We start from the raw sequence: 14386 nt of genomic DNA on the forward strand, positions 1-14386 counted from the left end.
TGAGGCTCGTGTGTTTGCTCAATCAACTCTCGAGCTGATTGGGGTTTCAAATTAGAATTTCGAAGCGTTCCTTTCACCTCGCCCAGCACCTTTCGGTGTGCATTCAGTCGTTGAGAACTATCTTTCACTTCACAGCTAAATGGAATTAAATCCATTCGAAATGTATCACGCCACTCTCGATCACCACCGGTAGGAGGATGCTCTACCAGTGGCAGAATGTGCTCACAGTTCACTGCTACGATGATCGATGGTGCCAGATTCGTTAAGGAATAGATGCAAACAAAAACACACCAAAAGAGACCGCGAATGGTGTGGTACATTTTAAAATGGATTCGTTACTGGCTGTTTCAGTTCGAGTGTAACGACCGTGACGACGTGCGACTGCAGGATTTGGCGCAGTGTTTTTCGTTGCGTACTGTGACGGATGTGTGACATATTCACCTTGCCGTAATGGGTTGCGCTGATTGTATCACACGATCTAATTTTTCTTGACTAATGTCATCAAATTCACCATGTATCTAAAGTTATTTGAGTATTATGGAAATTTCCAACCTAAATCTGCATGAACTTTGCGTTGTCCACATCAATGAACATATGTAGACGTCCTTCAAGATGGCTGCTCCAAAGCTTCCAAACTTGTACAGAGCATTCGGAACTACGCGTAGGACGAGTGAAAGATTAATGTTCGATTGATGACTCTATTACACTTAGTGGCAGCAAACACCCTGAAAGCTTTTAGTTACGCTCTAAACCAGGGGTCGGCACAACTTTTTTTTTAATAGGACCAGATCGTAGAAACATCTTTGAAGCTGTGGACCGGTCATTCCAAACGACTTTGTAGACAGCTGTCTTCCTAACATACGATCTGGAATCCGCGTTGAAGCAACTTCAGTTAGCAACTTCAGAACGACCAAGAATTAATTGATTGGGGAACGATGATCAAAGAAATTTTGTTTAAAAATGTAGACAAATATTACACAGTTGATGTCAATGATCAATCACATGCATACATTGTTAGTATCGTGGTGAAGAGATCTTGTGTTGCTTGTAAGGTTTTTCAAAATTTTCCATCGGGCCGGACCACTTAGCCGACCCCTGCCCTAAGCGATGAACCAATATGGAGAGGATCATTAACGAGATACTAATGGAACGGAAAGTGGATCATATATATTCACTAAACGGTGGCCTTGTCTTCGTCGTTTACCGCGGCGTTACTGTTCTGCATCTCTTCCACCCTTTTTTTCATTACCGAAACCGTTTGATTAGTTGCGTTTTTTGCATAATTGCCATAATTTTAAGCATAGTGTCTTAGCGTCTTAACTCTTAAGCTTCGCAAATAAGCACAAATCAACGGTATATTTGTTGGTTGTATTACCATTAACTTATGACCCAGTAATGTCCATGTATTCTGTCGCATCCTAACTGCCCTTTCCCGTTCTCGATTTCCTCGTCGATTTAGCTTTGACTCAGTGGAGGAACAGAGCTGTTAAAATCAGGTTAATAACTCCAACAAAAAAAAAAGACAAACGCAAACACCGTAATACAAACTAATTGCCATATCAGTAGAAGCAGCACTCAGTAAGGTATTCCAGCGTAGTATAGCAAAAAGGGACGGTATGTGTGTGTTATTATATGAAAAAAAACACAAAATCGATCGCAGCCAACGCACTGTGATTCAATACGCTTTGCTTTAACAAAACGCACGTCGACAAATCGAAACAACCGCTTGCTCGTATGCCCCTTTTCTCCGGCAATAGATCTTCATTTCCCGCGATCACTCGCTTTGAATAAGCTTTCAAATTTGCTTTCATGCACAGGTGCGTGAAAATGCGTGGGACACATACCTTTTTTCCCATCCAATCCACGTTGTTGGACATAATTATTCACAATTGGACCTGCAAAAAAAAACTAAAATCCACCCCCAAAAAAGCCCCTATGGGAAATGAACTTCCGTTACGGAGAATGCCGCACTGTTCCGTCGTAGGTGTTACGGCGCTAGACAACATGGGCGGTAATGTACGAGCGTTAAACACAGCCCCAATTTTATGCCCAACTAGTACGATACCATCCGCTTCCCGGTGTACGGGGCGGACGCTTTGATACGCGTATATATTTATAGATGAAGCAGAGGCGGAAACAGAGGCGGTTGGGTTGGAATTTACGGCGGAAATATTTCCAACATAAGCCAACCAACACCAACCTTCCGTGTGCCGCCGTCCGTGCAGGAAAGCATGTTTCCAATAAAGTCCGGTCTGACCGAACAAATCGTGCTACACATGAGAACTGTTTCTGTGTTTTGTGGTTATCTTTGGTCCGAAAGCCTTCAGGGGCCCATTTCCAGTTTGTTCTCCTGGGGGAGATGGGCCATCATGGTCCAGGTGTGACCTTGCCCTATTCTCCCACCCGAAAGAACTGCACAGAGGTAGAGTATATAACTATGGGGCACTATTGCTAGCGCCATCGGAAAGCACAAATGTTGCTGTTAATGGTAAGTATTGGCTAGGTTAGGAAGTATATCACCGTACGGCTAGCGTTTGGTTCTCATTCCACCAGAGGATGCTTCTTGCCACATCCGGTTGGCTCCTTTTTGGGACGCTTTTAGTTACATCTTCCGTGGGCGCCGAAGACACGCCGCCCGTGAAGCCTTCCCCAGTGGAGCAACTAGCCGTCGTTAACTATGGCAACACGAATCCTGTCACCGTGACGACGCACGTCGAGAGCGCCGCCGGTGATAAGCTGGACTTTAACGGTGATCATTTCTTCGGATCCGACAAGGAGCAGCATGATTACAATCGGCAGGCACACCTGAAGCTGGAGTACGTGCGGAATCAAGATCCACAGCTGCGTCGGTTTCTGGGGAAGTCTATCGTAAGACGACAGGCAGATTTTCCGTACCCAGCGGCCGTATATCCGCCAACCCACTACGAACCACCGACCACGCTGCCTCCAACAACAACTACAACTGAGACCACAACTACCACCACGACCACACCTGTGCCGACCACTACCACCACCACTGAGCCACCACCAACACCGGGAGTTCCTCACGAAGTTTACGGATTGCCTCCGTCGGCGGAAGAACCTCAAGTTGATCTACCCTGCGCGACATCTCCGGATCAGCAAGATGGAACTGGAGCCGATAATGTTGATTGCCTCTTTTCGCAACTTCCGCCACTGCCTTCGCTGGTGTATCCAACGGCGCCAGTTCCCCTACCAACCCCAGTGGAACTACAACCCACGTCCGTGCTTTGCACCCATGAGCAGGTTCCACTGGTTGGTGGCGTCCTAAATGAACCACCTCAAGGTTCGCTGTACAACTTGAACGAGCTGGTAGGAGAGTTGCTTGATGGAGCACCAGTACCTGGCGAGTCTTGGATGACCGAACCTGAGCCATCTCCCGGCGGTTCGTCCGGCTGTAGTGATTGCAACTTTGAGCAGCTTCCAGGACTACCAGAGCTGGTGTATCCTTCTTCCTTGCCGAGTACGACAGCAACGCTTCCTCCGCCACCGCCACCACCTCCACTATCTCCAGTAGTACCACAGGAAGAACCCACAGGTGTGCTTTCTACTGATTGTCTTCCAGCAGAGCATCGGGTTCGGGTGGAAAACGGAAATAACGATCCCGCCGAACTTTTCGATCTGAGGCTCTCAAAATCGTCAAACAGCCAGCAGCCTCGCGTTCTCTCAACTCACTCGCAGGTAATACTGGTACAATCAATGGCACCCTATCCTGTACTAAAGGCGACACCCGGTCGCACACCACCGAAACCGCTCAATCGAGGATCGCTCAAGTTCAACCACAGCCGGAAGGAATCGCACTACAGTTTGAAACGTTTCGAGCAGGATCAGGGTTGGAATCCGAACGAGGATACGGTTGTGGTACCAGCCGCCGAGCAGCAAGGGGAGGTGACGCAGATAGTGTTCTGCACTGTCGACTGTCACGCGGTAGAGGAAAAGGTTAAGTCACCGGAAACTTCCGCCATGGAAATTCCGAGTGATGGCCGTTTGTGGTAGGTTTTGGCTAGGAGCGGTTTCAAACGCTAGCATTATTTTGCCACGCCAGGTCCATAGCGAAATGTGTTAGAAATTGAAAGAACTTAATAAAGGCCTACATAGAACTGGCGCTCGTGTACTGCAGCTATATCGTATTTCAGTACCGACACTAATTGGAGAGTAGAAAACAAACAAGCACACATAATTGAACGTTTCTCCACATCAACGAGGTATAATTACAATCGGAAAGGTAATAGAACTAGCGCCACCTTCACACGCATTCCTACACCTTTGTAGAACGCATTGAACCAAACAATTTTAACACATTTTAATGATTAAAACTGAAGTTGTGCTCGATTGTTTAAGAAGCGTTTTGTGGATTAACTGTGTCTCATTATAATCTATTTATAGTGCTTATGTGCTGCAACACTTTCTAACAAAACATAAATAGTTGACCGAGTGATACGGAAATAGCTCCACAACTAAATCAATCTGTGCACAATTAATCAACGTTTCGTTGGTAAAAATATCGCAAACACGCGGATGCCGTCTACGCACTCTCTTCCGTGCAGCCCACCGATCAGTGCTGCTCTCCCACAGCCCAGATTTTTCGACTCATATGTTATTCAAGGTCAACCGAGTGCTTGTTATGCATTCCTATCGGTTATGTACCGCTAGCCAATAGCGGTTTGTAAGTGGTGTGCGTGATAAGTTCCAAATAAAATGCGTTCCGTGTTAGCACAGGAACATATTCGGGATGCATTTAATTCATAAGAGCATAATTTCATGTCCTTTCATAATGTTTGCTTATACAATAATTGTTTTCTTCATCCATCGCTGATTAGGAAGCATCGATCTACCCGGTCAACACGGGTAATTTTGGAGACCTATTGGTGTGCGTGAAATAAACCGATCAACTCTCGCGATCATAAGCTGATCAATGTAACCGGCTTCATTGTTGTCAGATCTTGCGTTTAGGACGGACACGCAACCAAGCGGTCTGTTTTGCTTTTTTGGTTTATCACTACATCAGCAACTAAATTTTGTAAAGCATTCAATGGTTCGGTTAGAGTTTGTAGTGCAATGAGCTTTACTAGACAAGTTACCATCCGCCATCTCCGTGGATTTTCATCAAAAAGCAATGAATCGACTAAAGGGTACGTTCCCTACCATCACAGTCCGTTCCTTTTTTTTGTTCTTTTCACTTATAAATAATTCATTCACAGAACAGCTAAGACATTTGAACAGATTCCGGGACCGAAAGGTCCACTCGGCTTGGGAAACCTTGTCCAGTACATCCCTGGGATAGGTAAAGTCATTGCTATGTTAGATTAAGCATTCTCGAAAACATTTTCGTTTTGCCTTTTTTTCCCAAAGGACGTTACAGTTTCGATGAGTTACATCGTTCCGGTGAGGACAAATATCGACAATATGGTCCGATCGTACGAGAGACAATGGTTCCCGGGCAGGATATAGTGTGGCTTTACGATCCGGATGATATAGCTACGGTGCTGGACGATCGAACACCGGGAATGTATCCATCCCGACGCAGCCATACCGCACTAGAAAAATATCGCAAAGATCGTCCAAATGTGTACCGTACCGCTGGTCTACTACCAACGTAAGGAAACGCTTGCTGGATTTTCTCCAAGCAAAGTTAATATAACCTTACTCACTTTCAGAAACGGTTTGGAATGGTGGAAGATTCGATCAGAGCTTCAGAAAGGACTCAGCTCTCCTCAAAATGTACGAAACTTTCTTCCCTCTACCGACAAAATTACGAAAGAGTTCATTGCCGATTTGAAACTAAAGGTGGAAGCAAAACCTCAAAGCTCCGGTACAAAGAGTTTCCTGATTGAAGACGTGATGCCTTTAATTTCTCGACTAAATCTGGAATGTATGCAACATTGATGTTAAGTGTATGTGGAGCCTCAACGAAATAACACCATTCCATACTTGTTTCCAGTGATCTGCTTGCTTGCCTTCGACGTACGGCTGGACAGTTTCTCCGAGGAACAGATGCTCCCCAACTCGATATCCTCTCGCTTAATGGAATCAGCCGAAACGACCAACTCCTCCATATTGCCCACTGATCAGGGCTTTCAACTGTGGCGTTACTTCGAAACCCCCGCCTACAGACGGTTGCGCAAAGCACAGGAATTTATGGAAAAGACCGCCGTAGAGCTAGTGTCACAGAAGCTGCTCTACTTCAACGAAGATCAGCAACGGTTGGCTAGTGGAGAACATTCGAAATCGCTCATGGAGGAATATCTGCGCAATCCTAACCTGGAGCTGAACGACATCATCGGCATGGCGTCCGATCTGCTCCTGGCGGGAGTGCATACGACCAGCTATTCAACTGGCTTTGCACTGTACCATTTGGCGCTGCACGGAAGTACCGCACAAGAACGGCTTTATCGAGAGGCTAAGAAGATACTGCCAGATCCACGAGAAACCCGGATTGGAGCTGCCGTGTTGGGATGTAAGTGGTTGCCGTATGCCATATGATAATGCTGTACAATTTGCCTTTTTTCTATTATTGTACCTTTTCCAGCGGAAGCTTCATATTGCCGTGCGGTACTGAAGGAAACGCTTCGTCTAAATCCCATCTCAATAGGCGTGGGCAGAATTCTCAATCGGGACCACGTGCTGGGCGGCTACCAGGTACCACGTGGAACGGTGACAGTTACGCAGAATATGATCTCTTGTCGTCAGGATGCTTATTTTCGTGAGCCGCTACAATTCCTACCGGAACGATGGATGCGCGAAACAAAAGAGCCAACACATCCTCACTTAGTACTGCCATTCGGACACGGTATGCGATCCTGTATCGCACGTCGTTTGGCCGAGCAGAGTATGCTAGTTTTGTTGCTGAGGGTAAGTATGCAGTTCTTGACTATTTGCTTTTCGACCCGAATTACATTCTTTTCTTTCAAATTCCAGTTGATTCGCTCCTTCGAAATCGAGTGGGCCGGAACCGTTCCGATGGATGTGAAAACGAAGCTTATAAATCAACCGGACCAACCGATTCGTTTACGATTTAAGCCAAGAACTTCGTGAAAGCCCAACTTAACCGAACATTCCAATATTGGGCAAATAAATAATCACCCATCCGCAATCCAAGATTAAGCGTAAAACTGATTGAACTGATCTTCAGAAAGAAAGCATTCCGTACACAGATAGCTTCAAAATCTTACTCCTTTAGATATTTCTCGTGCGATATCGATTCACCGGAAACGGCACTTCATCCTTTCTGCATGCAGCATTCCCCAAACTAAAGCAAAAAATCATTAGATATTGTGTTCTCTTTCTTTACTTCCTGCTTCCTCCTCGTCTCCTTCCATAACTTTCTCCGTGCGAATGCTAGAGATGGATTGATTGGACTTAAATCATGTGTTTGTTTAGTCTGAACGGCTTTTAATAATTATACACTCCTGACGCATATATTATTGCCACCGCTCACTTCTTCTTGGCCGGAGCCGCAGCCTTCTTGGCCGGACGCGGCTTCTTCTTTTTCTTCTTGGCATCCTCAGGCGACTTAACACGCCTCGGGGGAAGCGGTTTCGTACCCTTTCGGGGCTTACCGAACAGCATACCGTTGCTAACGACCTGCTTCTTCATCTTCTTGTACTGCGCACTCACGATGCGGTTACGTTCACGGCGAGCCAGACGCAGCTTGAAGCGATCGAAATCGGTCATGTTGAAGCGCTATAAGCAAATTGGAAGAGGAGAACGTAGACACACAATTAGAACTATCGTCAGTATCAGAATTCACTTCCAGGGACAGCTAATTTTAAAACATCTCTATTTCATTTTCATTTCAGAACTAATATGGCTTCATATTTGTATCAGCCGGCATTTCCTATCATGTAAACATGTTTACTAAAAAGGATCATCATTGACAAAACGATGGCAAACTCCTTGCCTTTCTTTAGAACACACTTAATCGGCAGCCGCACTTCTCATTCAACTTCTAAAATACGGATGCAAAACACTTACCCTGCCCTTGGCAACGGAACGTTCGTTCCATCTGGTTTCTTCGAACTTCTTCTTGAGGTCGAACTTCTCGAGAGCATCGCGCACAACACGGGTGCGAGCCGTATGCGGGAAGCGAACACGGAACTTCGTCAGGTGCAGATGATTGACGGCATACTGTTGCCGGGGAACACCGTTAGTGGGGCCATCAATCAGTACCTGTAATCACAATGTGCACACACAAACAATCGCTGGTTAATCTCGATCTCACGGTACGGTACAGTTGCACATTTGGCCACTACGTTTAGCTCATCTAACTAGAATGCACAATACTTCAGAATGTGGAAGAAAGCTTCAGATATGTTTCAGACGGCTCTTCCTAATCTTACAAATTGTTTTCCGTAGAAAACATCATCATTGAATCGCATTGCGTACGATAAACCTTGCTGGTAATCCTAAAATGAAACACGCTTGTGTTGCACATTATGCGCTCAGACAACTTACCCGATTCTGATCAATTACATTGACAATGCATACTAGGCGTCCCTTGTATTTCCCGACAGCGCACTTGGCGACGCGACCAGTCTCCACAAACCTGGTAAACGACGACTGCAACAAGAAAAACATGCATTATTATCACAGTACATCCTACCATTGCACTCGAACCAAGTGTTACTAAAATAAGATGAAGCTTGTTGGCTGAAAAGTAATTGCAATTATTCTCCGGCACTTTCGCCCTCCCTGGGACAACCACAACGCGAATGAACACACAGATAAACATGTGGCATACGGCTTGCGGTTTCAACGATTTTCGTGAAAAATCTCCAGTGTCCAACCTCCAGAGAACTTGCCCATTTCGGCCGTGGAACTAGGCTTCGTGTTTTCACTAAATTCATTACCTACATTGCACAGCTTCACCTATTTTAGCAACATTTTTGAGACGAGCGCTACAAATTTTCGACAACATCGCTTACCATTTTGGACCGGAAAGAAAGCTGACAGATGACAAGTGCGCCGATGACAGTACCATGCCGGAAACCGCGATATCTTGACAAATGGAATTTTCTTGCATTTGGTTTATAACGCCCAGTTCGCGAGTTAAGATGCGACAATCAATCAGCTGTGTTGTCATTTGAAAAAGAACAACAAACGCAACACCTTGTGATTGTTCTTTGTGTAGTGTTTAATTGTACGTTCAATATCGACGAGCTGCGCGGATACTCGTCGCTCTTGTTTACACTCTATCGATTAAGCAACATATCTTCCAACTAAACAGCTTTCAGTACACATTTTTGAAACTTTATCTTAGATATCCCCCGAATTAGTGCAGTGCAACCAAACAATCATGTCGGTGGACAAATTTGATCTTCAAAAGGTGCACGCAAAGTTCAATGAAAGTCTCGTCGAAGAGGATGATGTCTACGTGGACCAATATCTGGAAGCATTCAAGGAACTGTACAAGTAAGAAGAATCGTGCTTATCGTATCTGCCTGTTGAATCGGAACATCTTATCACAAACTCTCCCGGGACGTCCCCGGTTGGTTACAGATTTTTCCAGCTGATGGGAACGGTGTTCGGATTCGTGAGCAGTGACGTCAAGGAGAAGGTGGAAATTCTTGAGAAGCTTCGCACGAAGGAAAATGCGGACAGCTTTCTCACCATCCGCACGATGATGGAGTACGAGCAGGAATCGAATTTGCTCAATAAGAAAGACTACGTATCCGGTAGCCGAACATTGCTAAGGCTTCACCGTGGTTTGGGTACGTTGGGGCTTGTTTTAATGCGTCTGCCAAAGTGCATCGCTGTTGTACTTTATCTTATCAAACCGCCAGCGTGTTCGCTTTCAAACACGCGTTGCTTTTAATGGTACAACGTGGCGCACGGTCGGTTGTATGATACGAATTGAATGCACTTGTAATACTGATTTTTTATCGATTGCAGATTTTATACAAGAGTTTCTGAAACGTCTCGGCGAGCTGGAAGGCGATGGTAAAACGAATGGCGTTTGCCAGGCTGCATATAATGATACTCTTGCTCAATTTCACCCATGGCTCATCAGAAAAGGTGCTACCGTAGCCATGTATGCACTTCCAACGCGGGACCAACTGCTTGACAAGGTCTGTGTGGATGTGGCCATTGCGATGAAACTGCTGCCGGAAATGTTATCCGTTACGCGCAATGTGTACGATCGCACGCAAGAGCTTTACACCAAGTACGATCTGCATGGATTACCATGAAGTGGATATAGCTTCCCCACACCACACAAAGGCCGACCGACCAGTAGCTACAAATTACGCTTACAGAGTGTATTTTATGATTGATCGCTTTTAATTTGTGCTTTTAAAACGTCTTTGATTTGATCCACGTCGTGATATGAGAGAATTGTCAGAGAAGTGTGTAAAGGATACAACCAAATAGCTTATTATGGTAGAGATTTGTGTTTTAGCTGTACTTCGCCTGTTATTGTAGCGATTTGAGTTTAAGTTGTACTTCGCTTTAAAATGTGTTATACGGGAAGTATTAGAAAGGCTTGGCGCAAATAGTGATATTAAGTTCAAGCTGGCTTGATCTTGAGATGCGTTAGAATGGTGTACGCTTATGTGTATAGTGTCTGTCGGTCATATCTCATCCGTATCCCATTGAAAGGTGCTACATGTTTTATACCTGTATAAGCTCAATCTCGTACTGGCAAGGTTCATTTATAAAAAAAGCTCATTTGCAGGTATGATTTGCCGTAAAAACTGTGAGCTACACACAATTGTAATACGATGTGCTCAATTTTCTGTGCGAAAAATGCAAGAAGTGATACGTAATGAAATCAATCAACAACCACCTAATCCTCTCTCCTTCCCCACGCCACACATTCCACTCGTATTTGCCATCCTGATGCAGCTCATGTATTTTCGGACTGTATGAAGAAGAACAGAAAGGTTTAGCTTTTTGTGTGAATAAACATGATGTGACAATACACCGATTTTTTTTGTAATGTTTATTTAACTATTTTAAAATAATGTAATACTGTTTTCCTTTCATGGCCACTATTCTGCTATGACGGACAAGGCCAACCGAATGTTAGCATTTATTACTAAAAATTCCTAAGAGTAAAAAGACCCAAAGTGAATAAGAGAAGTATACTCTTCGTTGGTTCGTTCAATTCTTAAGTTCAAATCCGTTTCATGGACGTCAATTATTTAACATGGGTCAAATTGAGTTGAATCGAACCAACGCAGAACTTTACGGCTAGCCATGCTGAACCTTCCATAGCATACTTTATGTAATATACCATGTATGTATCGGCAAGATATTATGTATTGAAGTTGACGCACCATACTTGCGAAGACATATTCATATTTATACTCCGGAGAGTTCTCTTAAAACTATACAAACAATATGGCTTCCAAATACAAATTGTGAAAACGGTAAGAATGCTCCACTTATTCAATTTAGTTAGCAATCTCCATGACTCTTACACTAGTACCTTATGTTTCAAAAAAACATGGTATTATTAGGATGAAAAGTCTGGGCAAGTTTGGTTTATATGTAATTCAGAGGTAAGTCTGTTGGTTTTTAAAAAAAAAATTATTAACAATTAATAATAATACTTCTTTCTTTTTGCCAGTCTTACACAACGGTAGAATTCGATATTGTCGAGATGGTCATCCGCGGACCTTCCATTCCTTGGAAATCATCGATCAGAAGTCCTGGGGAGCATAACAGATTTTTAGGAAGAAATAAGTAACCTTGAGAAGGGAATGGCTTCTATATTCACTTACCTGCGATACACGCGGTCATGAAGCACGCAATCGATCCGGTAATGAACGAACGGAAAGATACGGCAGTGATAGACCCGCGCCGTTCGGGTGCCATCGCACTCATCGCTCCTATCATAATACCCAGCGAGCTAGGATTTGCAAAGCCACAGATGGCATACGTTGCGATCGTGGCCGATCGTTTCTGTAAGTGAAAAGAAAACAAAAAGATTAATTTCGAGGCTCATGTCGTCAATTGCACACGCGGCTCGTTACCGTTATAACTTCATCGCGTATGAACTCTCCAAGGCGCTGGTAAGCGACGAACTCGTTCACCACCGTTTTAATGCCAATTACTTGTCCAACCTGCTCACTATCCTTCCAGGACACACCCATAACGAACGCAAGCGGCCGGAAAATGTATCCACAAACCCATTCCAGCGATACACCTTCCACACCGACCAGCATGCCGAGCCACGTCAGCATTCCGTTCACAAATGCCACAAAGGACACGAACGCGATCAGGTTGGCGATGATGCCCAGGATCAGTGTAGAGGCTGCACTTGCACCATTACAGGCGGCATCAATCACGGAGGAATCGGTACTGTAACGGTGAACTTTTATTAATTCTAACTCTCAACCCCCCCACCGCTTATTAGATGCTTACGATTTTGCGATGGTAATGTTATCGGATGTCGTTTTACTTGTTTCCACCTCCGGATAGATGATCTTCGACACGCACAGTACGGCCGGTGCCGATATAACGCTTGCCGTAATCAGATGCCCCGGACTGGCGCCGAACGAGATGTACGCGGCCAGCACCGTCCCGGAGACGGTCGCAAACCCGGACGACATTACCGAGTGCAGCTCCGAGTGGGTCAGATCCTTCACGTAGGGTTTGATTATGAGCGGTGTTTCGCTCATGCCGAGAAAGATGTTAGCCGCCGCCATGATGCCTTCACAAACCGTCGTGCCCATGAGGGTTTGCAGTACCCAGCCCAGCTTCAGCACGATCCACTGCATGGCACCGAGATAGTACAGGATCGAGATGAAGAAGCTGAAGAAGTATATGACACTCAGCACGGAGAACGCAAACACAGCGTACTGGCGGATGAGCACGTCGCTGTAGACAAATGCGGCACCCACGGACGAGTAGCCCAGGAATGTGTCCACCTTTGCGCCGATGCAGGCGAATATGCTGCGTCCCACCTCCCAACGGATGCAAACCAAACCGAGCAGGGCCTGTAGCAGCAGACCGGCGCACACCGGCCGATAGTTGATCCTTTTCGGATGTTTCGACATCAGTGCGGAGAGGGCGAGAAATACCACCATCCCGGTGAGGGGCATCAGGCGGCTAGCATCATCGCGCGTATCGAAGTACAGGAAAATGGCAAACCCCAGCACGACAATCGCTCCCGTCGCCAGTTTCGCTGTACGCGCTCGAAACATCCGTTCGACATACGATCCAACCGGCGCAAACCGTCTGTACACTGATCGTTCCAGGCGGGGTTTCAGCAGCAGGAAATACAGCAATCCCACGTAAACGAACCCCAGCAAGAGCAACAGCATACCGTACCCATCGCACCACCGCAAGCCACAATTCGTTTCGCAGGTTCGCTCTGCAATGTCGAATGATTGTTTAGACTAGATATCGTGCTGCATAAAAAAAAACCCCAACCACCTGCTCACACACTTTCTTACCATGCTGAATGAAACGGTTTGTGGCGAATCCAAAAAATATAGCAACGGCTCCATTGACGATGCATATTGCACTGTAGCGTTTTATGCTGGATTGTTTCGCTTCCTCGGGACGCACGTATTCATCCAAGCCAAGGGTGGAAAGTGCAATTTCCTCCTGTAAGCATGTGTTTAGATAGGCTATAGATAGGAGGGCTTTCCGGGTGAACAACTAAGCGGTGTGTAGTTGTGGTTCCTACTTTTGAATCACCAACATATCTTGAAGATGTTTGATCGTCGCCTGCATGTGGTGTGTATATTCCATTCAGCGCCATGGTTGAGTTTGATACGATAACTGAATTCTTGGAACGGCGTAATATCTAATTCATTGCATATTCGCAATGACTGTAGACATTGCACTTGCAGATAACACTTGAACAAACATATGATACTTCGTTTTGCTATTTTAGTTTTTCAATTTCACTTCTTAGATATATTCGATTTGATAACTGCATGGAAAATCTATTATATTCACAGAAGTATTTCACTTTTAATATTAGAACTTGGCCTATTTTCTTACTTTTTCGTTTCGCATGATCACTGCTACACTAACCTTAAACAAAACAAACGCTGCGATTCGTAGCAATCTCCCTCGTACGACACAACACGGATCGTAATGACGGATCAGCCGACCACAGCTTTTATTCCCCACCACAATTCACCGGCATAAAGTTGTAAAAAAACCAAGCAAACCCCACCGAAATCACCAGCACGACCCCGACACACTGCCTACGGAAGAAGCGGCTGGGGAATCACGCATCACTTAAACACGTTTCGCAGCTCAAACCGTCGTTCCATCACATCTACCTTTTGGGTGCTATTCACCGGCCATTTACTGTTGATCGAATGAAAGCCTCGGGGATGGGAGTTGGTGCTTTTAAAGGCTAACCGTCAATGACACGGTAACCGCTTATGGCGGGAACACCGTCATT

General features: G+C 45.3%; 4 protein-coding genes across 5 annotated transcripts; 2 read left to right on the forward strand and 2 right to left on the reverse strand.

The window, feature by feature from the left end:
* Window positions 1-5076: 5076 nt before the first annotated feature.
* Window positions 5077-7082, forward strand: LOC128305863 (cytochrome P450 302a1, mitochondrial). Its single transcript, XM_053043483.1, has 7 exons — window positions 5077-5150; window positions 5220-5302; window positions 5371-5614; window positions 5676-5890; window positions 5960-6475; window positions 6548-6870; window positions 6937-7082. Exons 1-7 carry the CDS (start codon window positions 5077-5079, stop codon window positions 7051-7053), a joined length of 1572 nt encoding a protein of 523 aa, XP_052899443.1. The 3' UTR covers window positions 7054-7082.
* Window positions 7083-7288: 206 nt separating this feature from the next.
* LOC128301927 (60S ribosomal protein L14) lies at window positions 7289-8610 on the reverse strand. Its single transcript, XM_053038605.1, has 3 exons — window positions 8473-8610; window positions 7993-8187; window positions 7289-7701 (listed from the first exon to the last, which is right to left on the reverse strand). The coding sequence occupies exons 1-3, from the start codon at window positions 8593-8595 to the stop codon at window positions 7453-7455; spliced, it is 567 nt and encodes a 188-aa protein (XP_052894565.1). The 5' UTR covers window positions 8596-8610; the 3' UTR covers window positions 7289-7452.
* A 507-nt stretch (window positions 8611-9117) lies between these two features.
* Window positions 9118-10936, forward strand: LOC128303330 (ceramide-1-phosphate transfer protein). The gene is made up of 3 exons (XM_053040256.1): window positions 9118-9429; window positions 9517-9728; window positions 9910-10936. The coding sequence occupies exons 1-3, from the start codon at window positions 9314-9316 to the stop codon at window positions 10203-10205; spliced, it is 624 nt and encodes a 207-aa protein (XP_052896216.1). The 5' UTR covers window positions 9118-9313; the 3' UTR covers window positions 10206-10936.
* Window positions 10937-11517: 581 nt separating this feature from the next.
* On the reverse strand, window positions 11518-14286 carry LOC128303329 (solute carrier family 28 member 3-like). Of its 2 annotated transcripts, XM_053040255.1 has the most exons (7): window positions 14008-14286; window positions 13655-13903; window positions 13419-13572; window positions 12385-13336; window positions 11994-12321; window positions 11742-11922; window positions 11518-11669 (listed from the first exon to the last, which is right to left on the reverse strand). In XM_053040255.1, the coding sequence occupies exons 2-7, from the start codon at window positions 13727-13729 to the stop codon at window positions 11590-11592; spliced, it is 1770 nt and encodes a 589-aa protein (XP_052896215.1). In that variant the 5' UTR covers window positions 13730-13903; window positions 14008-14286; the 3' UTR covers window positions 11518-11589. The 2 variants fall into 2 exon arrangements, with proteins under 2 accessions (XP_052896215.1, XP_052896214.1); XM_053040254.1 differs by having other exon boundaries at window positions 13655-14286.
* Window positions 14287-14386: the final 100 nt, after the last annotated feature.

The sequence above is a fragment of the Anopheles moucheti genome, chromosome 3 (genome assembly GCF_943734755.1).
Source record: "Anopheles moucheti chromosome 3, idAnoMoucSN_F20_07, whole genome shotgun sequence".
In the NCBI taxonomy this organism is placed as follows: Eukaryota; Metazoa; Arthropoda; class Insecta; order Diptera; family Culicidae; genus Anopheles; species Anopheles moucheti.

Coding starts and splice junctions, on each gene's coding strand:
- LOC128305863 (XM_053043483.1), top strand. CDS start 5,077: ATGAGCTTTACTAGACAAGTTACCATCCGCCATCTCCGTGGATTTTCA. Junction 6,476..6,547: donor TGGAGCTGCCGTGTTGGGAT/GTAAGTGGTTGC, acceptor TACCTTTTCCAG/CGGAAGCTTCATATTGCCGT. Junction 6,871..6,936: donor TGCTAGTTTTGTTGCTGAGG/GTAAGTATGCAG, acceptor TTCAAATTCCAG/TTGATTCGCTCCTTCGAAAT.
- LOC128303330 (XM_053040256.1), top strand. CDS start 9,314: ATGTCGGTGGACAAATTTGATCTTCAAAAGGTGCACGCAAAGTTCAAT. Junction 9,430..9,516: donor GCATTCAAGGAACTGTACAA/GTAAGAAGAATC, acceptor GGTTGGTTACAG/ATTTTTCCAGCTGATGGGAA. Junction 9,729..9,909: donor AAGGCTTCACCGTGGTTTGG/GTACGTTGGGGC, acceptor TATCGATTGCAG/ATTTTATACAAGAGTTTCTG.
- LOC128303329 (XM_053040255.1), bottom strand. CDS start 13,729: ATGGCGCTGAATGGAATATACACACCACATGCAGGCGACGATCAAACA. Junction 13,573..13,654: donor GATATGTTGGTGATTCAAAA/GTAGGAACCACA, acceptor ACATGCTTACAG/GAGGAAATTGCACTTTCCAC. Junction 12,322..12,384: donor AACATTACCATCGCAAAATC/GTAAGCATCTAA, acceptor TCACCGTTACAG/TACCGATTCCTCCGTGATTG.
- LOC128301927 (XM_053038605.1), bottom strand. CDS start 8,595: ATGTTTTTCTTGTTGCAGTCGTCGTTTACCAGGTTTGTGGAGACTGGT. Junction 8,188..8,472: donor ATGTAATTGATCAGAATCGG/GTAAGTTGTCTG, acceptor TTGTGATTACAG/GTACTGATTGATGGCCCCAC. Junction 7,702..7,992: donor GTTCCGTTGCCAAGGGCAGG/GTAAGTGTTTTG, acceptor ATTTGCTTATAG/CGCTTCAACATGACCGATTT.